The sequence below is a fragment of the Columba livia genome, chromosome 13, assembly GCF_036013475.1.
Source record: "Columba livia isolate bColLiv1 breed racing homer chromosome 13, bColLiv1.pat.W.v2, whole genome shotgun sequence".
NCBI classification, from domain to species: Eukaryota; Metazoa; Chordata; class Aves; order Columbiformes; family Columbidae; genus Columba; species Columba livia.
The window spans coordinates 12,505,558-12,510,873 of record NC_088614.1 but is presented as its reverse complement, the minus strand read 5'-3'; the positions used below and the strand labels follow the sequence as shown (position 1 = coordinate 12,510,873).

The following is a 5,316-nucleotide window of genomic DNA, read 5'->3' as shown; positions in this document are numbered from 1 at the left end:
CGGCGCCGTTGCCGCGGTGCATCGTGGGCCGCGTAGTTCCGGTGCGGCCGCGGCGGGCGGCGTTGGCGGGCGGCGAGAGGCCGCGGTTGGCCTTGTGGGAGCTGTAGTTCGGCGGGGGCCCCCCGCGCCCGCTCTCCCCGCCGCCGGGGCCGCCCAGGGGTGTCCCTCCCCGCCGGGGAGGCCGCCCCGCCATGCCGGGCTTCACCTGCTGCGTGCCGGGCTGCTACAACAACTCGCACCGCGACAAGGCGCTGCACTTCTACACGTTCCCCAAGGACGAGGAGCTGCGGCGCCTCTGGCTGAAGAACGTCTCCCGGGCGGGCGTCAGCGGCTGCTTCAGCACCTTCCAGCCCACCACAGGCCACCGCGTCTGCAGCGAGCACTTCCAGGGCGGCCGCAAGTCCTACCTGGTGCGGGTCCCCACCATCTTCCCGCTGCGCGGCGTTAACGAGCGCAAGGCGCAGCGCGCCGCCCGCCGCCCTCGTCCCGCTGCCGCCGCTGCTGCTGCCGCCGCCGCCTCCGCCGCCGCGCAGGGCCCCGGTGCCGCCGCCGAGGCCCCGGCAGGGGGCGCGGCCGAGGACGTGAAGCCGATCGACCTGACGGTGCAGGTGGAGCTCGGGGCCGGGGCAACTGCTGCGCCCGGCCCCGGGAGGGTACCGGCGGCGGCGGGGGAGGAGGTGCCGGTGGAGGGCGGCCCCCCGGACCACTCGTACTCGCTGTCGTCGGGCACCACGTCGGAGGAGCTGCTGAGGAAGCTGAACGAGCAGCGCGACATCATCGCGCTGCTGGAGGTGAAGATGAAGGAGATGAAGGGCAGCATCCGCCGCCTGCGCCTGGCCGAGGCCCAGCTCCGGGAGGAGATCCGCGAGAAGGACCGGCTGCTCCACGCTGCCACCGCTGGGACCCGCAAGCGCCACGGCCTCTGAGGGCCACCGGGGCCCGGCCCGGGCCAGGGGGACACCCGGCACACCGGGGCACAGGGCTCTCCACCCCAGAGCCTCCGCTGCCCTCGCTGAGGTGCCAGGACAGAGCAGAGATGGGATGGACTGCAGCCCCACAGCCCCCTGTCTCTGGCTGCCTGACCCTCCTGCCCTCACCGAACCAGCCCCCAGACGGACAAGCCATCACCATTGGATTCTCCTGCCTAGACGGGGTGGCCGCTGCCAACTCAATGCCAAGCCCCATTACCAATCCAGCGTTATCCCAGAGCTAGCACTGCGGGCGCCCATCAGCATCCCATCCGCACTGGGCCCATCAGACCCCTCTCTGTGCCGGCAGTGGCAGAAAGCGCTTCTTTTGGTGTATATGGGACCCATGTCACCACGAAGTGGACGCGGAATATCAGTTTTCAGCAAATAAACTCTCTCTGTGTGAAGTGAGGTAGCAGCAACACTACCCCCTGGAGAAGGCGTGTCTGACAGCGTGGTTGGCACTGTACCCTTCGTCGGAATGAACGTCGATGTCATGGTTGGCCTCGCTTAGCAGAGGCACAAGGAAAGCTTTAGAAACCCTCTCAGGGTGATGTGTTTCTTCAGTAAATTACTGATGCCATAAAAGACTGCTGTTTCTAGTGTGAAAGAATCCCCAGATTAAAGAGTGCTCTTGTACTATGTAGTTTTTGCTTTCTCCGCAGTATGTATTTGTTACAGATGTCTCTGCTCTCAACACTAGTAAGGATTACAATCTGGTACAAAGAACCCGGTGGCATTTGACGGCTGTAGTTTATCTCATTGGCTTAAGAACTCCCTCTAATGAAACGGAGGCTTTGTAACACATAGGAATTTAAATCCTTGGCTTTCGTTCAGAGAACTGGGACAAAACAGAAGCAAAGCAAGTTTATCTGCAGTGGTTGCAAACTCTTGCTGTTTAATCCTAAACTAGTTGGCATGACTAATAATCTGTACATTAGGCAAGACCTTACTGAAATGTGCTTGCGTGTTCTAAACTGAGATTTAAGACTCTTGTAATCAATCTATGTGGAATGATTGTGTAGTTTCTGTTTCTAGCCAGCATTAGGCCCCTCACTGTCAGGAACAGGAAACCAAATCGGCGTTGGCTAGAAAGATGGTGGAACGAGGGTAGCAAGGCTGGCCTGAGCATGTACTTCAGGTTAGCCAGCGGAACAGATACCTCAGCACTGAGGAGGAAGAGGAAGGTATCTGGTGCTCCTGTGTGGCTCTCTGGTGATGTGTACTTGGGGGGGATAAAGCTTCAATAGCGACGGATGTTGGGAACAAGAGGCAGTTCACCACAGTGTGCCCATAACGACGTGCGAAGGAGGAGTGCCTGAGTGTCCGCTGGCTCTGTGAGATCTTCCTCCTGTAACCAGAGCGCGTTACACTCGAGAGATCGGGATGTCTGTTTTACTAAATTTTATAGAAGTATTTTCTAAATGTAAAAAGTATCTTTAGTTTGAAAATATTGTAATCTTTGTAACACTGGCTAACGTAGCTTTACAATTGTCTGTTTTGATGCTCTGTATGACTGAACAAAAGGGCACAGTGGGATTTGGTAGCTGGAGGTTTATCTATTGATCATGTAGCCCATTCAGCTAACGGCAGTGGTTGTCACAGCCTGCTATGTGATGCATGGGTCATTTTTCTATTAATGTGTGTGCTGAGTTGGATGGTCGACCGTAAGGATACTACAGGTCTACTCATGTACTAAGTATTTCCCATTATTTCATTTTAATTTATTTTCTCCAACCTGATACGTAGCTCTTAACTTCAGCTCCGTGGTATACTGATTTTCCTGCAAGTCAAGTAAGCTGCAGTTTGTGGGTTGGTTTGTTTGTGTGTTTTCTTTTTGTAGGGAAAGCAGATACCTGCTACACCATCTGATTTAACATATGTAATTGGTCCAGCAGATCTATATAGGCAATAGACAATAGGCAGCACAACGTCTCTCCTCACGGATAGACCGGTTGCAGGCCCTAGCTTCTTGAGAACGTGCGTGTCCTCACAGTCGTGGTACTTTTTCTACCATTGGAATGCACTTCAGGACGTTCAGCCATTCGGCCTGCTGGACTGGTTAACTGCTGGACTCTTCCACTTCTCCAGGTTACACTGAGGTGCTAACATGCTTAATTTTAATAAAGTATATTTTGTTTTGTTATGTTTCCCATTTCCGTGCTGTAAATGTATTTCTGAAAGGTTGGTGGCTGTAGCTTGACTTCTTTTGCAACGGCTTTTTATTCCTCATTAACTCCACACCTGCAGGCGTGTGAATCTCGTTATGTTCACATAGGGTGACGAAGAGGAGTTAGAGGCCTGGTCACTGTACTACTTGCCTGCCTGTTGTGTGTCCTGCCTCCAGGTTTGGAAACTGCCTCCTCTTAACAGTCCTTCCCACTGTTCCTACCTCTGCCCTGTGAGCAGGGCCCTGTTGTGGCAGGGCAGAAGTTATCGTGCCAGTGAGAGTTGTTATGGAGAGGCTGGAGACTCCTCAGGGAACTGGTGTGCCAGAAGGCACAGACCAACAAGTGGGATGGTTGATATCTCTCTGATACAACTTCAGACTTCTCTACTATCTATACAGACAGCAGAAATGTTAAAATTCTGGGCTAAATCAGGGCTAAATTAGACTGTGCCAACAACCCTAACCTTCTGCTTCTCCCTCAAATTCTTACTGCATCTCTACTTCAAAAATCAAAAAACATACTGTACAGAGCAGACAGGTGCTACTATAGCTGGGCAGTCACACCATAAAAGATACTTGTTCACAGAAAGGAGCTACTACAGCTGGGTAGGCACATCCTAAAAAGATACTTATCCCACTATAGTAGCTACTACAGAAACAGCAGGAGGAAAAGCAACACCATTTTTTCCTAAAACCTGCAAGTTCCAGGCTTGGGACCCATATTTGGAACGGACTCCACAACACATCAGCTAGAACAAGGGACCCCAGGTGGTTCATGTCATGCAAATCCTTCTCCTTTGTCTTTCAATATGAAAAACAAATGAGAAGTAGCTTTTTCTGTATATTCACAGCTTTGCATTGGTGTATAATCAACCCAGTTTCTAGATCTTCCCAGATAAATCTGACAGGTCAGGGTTGCTGTGCACAAACTGTTTACCATTGTAAGTGTCTCACAGGCTTCACCATTTAAAAAACAGGTTTTGTTCATGACACAAATCCTTACGACAAGTCCATAAAGAACCGTGGCCAGGATGGTGCCAGTAGTTCCACTGGGACAGATATCAGTAGGTGCAGAGCACAAGAACATGTCTCAGGCTGGCAGCTAGAGATCTGAGAACATCATGATAAAGGCAGTGAAAAAGCTCATCATTTTCTGCCAGCCATGAACCAGCATTTCAGCCAGAAAACAAGGGAGAGAGAGGGGTAAACAAACAAATAAACAAACAAATCACCTCTTTATTGTTCATCTACTCTTCACTTGGACTCAGTGGTATATCAGCTGCCTGCAGCCTCCATTTCCAGGTAAGAAGCTATGCGAGAGTGACCGGCACAGCACTGGCACTCAGGCTGGCCTTTTCAGATAGGAGAAACCTGCTGGAACACATTGTTAGTGCCACATTAGAGGAATCCTAGAGAGCCTCAGTGTCAGCCACCTCCATCTCCTTTTCCTAGTGCTGCCTTCAGCAGCAAGCCTGGCTGAGCGGATACACCTCTTCCCAGGGTTGTTCAATCCCGTCTCTCTCCAAGAAGCAGACAGACAACGTTCAGGTTTGCCAGCAGGGACCTGGGAACCTTCAGAGCTGAGCTCAAAAGTGCCACTTGCTACAGGACAACCGCTGAGCTGTCTTTCAGGCTCAGCGCTATGGTCTAACTACCCAATAACAAAGACACTGCAACTTACAAGCCCTCTCTGCTGCTGCAGTGACTGTGGCACTGGTCTGAGACCAAACTCAGGGTTTCCAGGCCACTCATCTGTTTGCGAGTATTTGTCTGAAGGCGGTTTCTCTACCACCCCATACCTTCTGTGTGAACTTCTTTCACTGCAAGCAAGCTGAGCAATTCATTTAGTAAATAAATAAATAAAATCACCGTATAGCTTGTGCTAGGGGAGGTAAAGTGAATGTCAGGCTCTGCAGTTCTGGCTGCAGCTGGTTGCCAAGCTCCCTGCCCAGGGCTGGCAGCACTTTGAGGGTGGGCCTGGCCGGCCTTCATGAACACTTTTCACCTCACTCTTCGGGGTGAAATCCTGCACTGTTACGGCTCGGGAACAGTCGTTGCCAGAGCAGGTGACACGGGCCCAGGGCTGAGCTTCCCCTCGGGCACCAGAGCCATGACTGCCCTCCCGAGGGGGTGACAGGGCCCGATAGAGCCTCCCTCCCGGGGTCGGCTTAAGCGGCC

At 52.7% G+C, this 5,316-nt stretch overlaps 1 protein-coding gene across 1 annotated transcript; it reads left to right on the top strand.

The window, feature by feature from the left end:
* The first annotated feature begins 191 nt into the window (after positions 1–191).
* THAP11 (THAP domain containing 11) lies at positions 192–3,123 on the top strand. The gene has a single exon (XM_065029144.1). It carries the CDS (start codon positions 192–194, stop codon positions 924–926), a length of 735 nt encoding a protein of 244 aa, XP_064885216.1. The 3' UTR covers positions 927–3,123.
* The last annotated feature ends 2,193 nt before the right edge of the window (positions 3,124–5,316 follow it).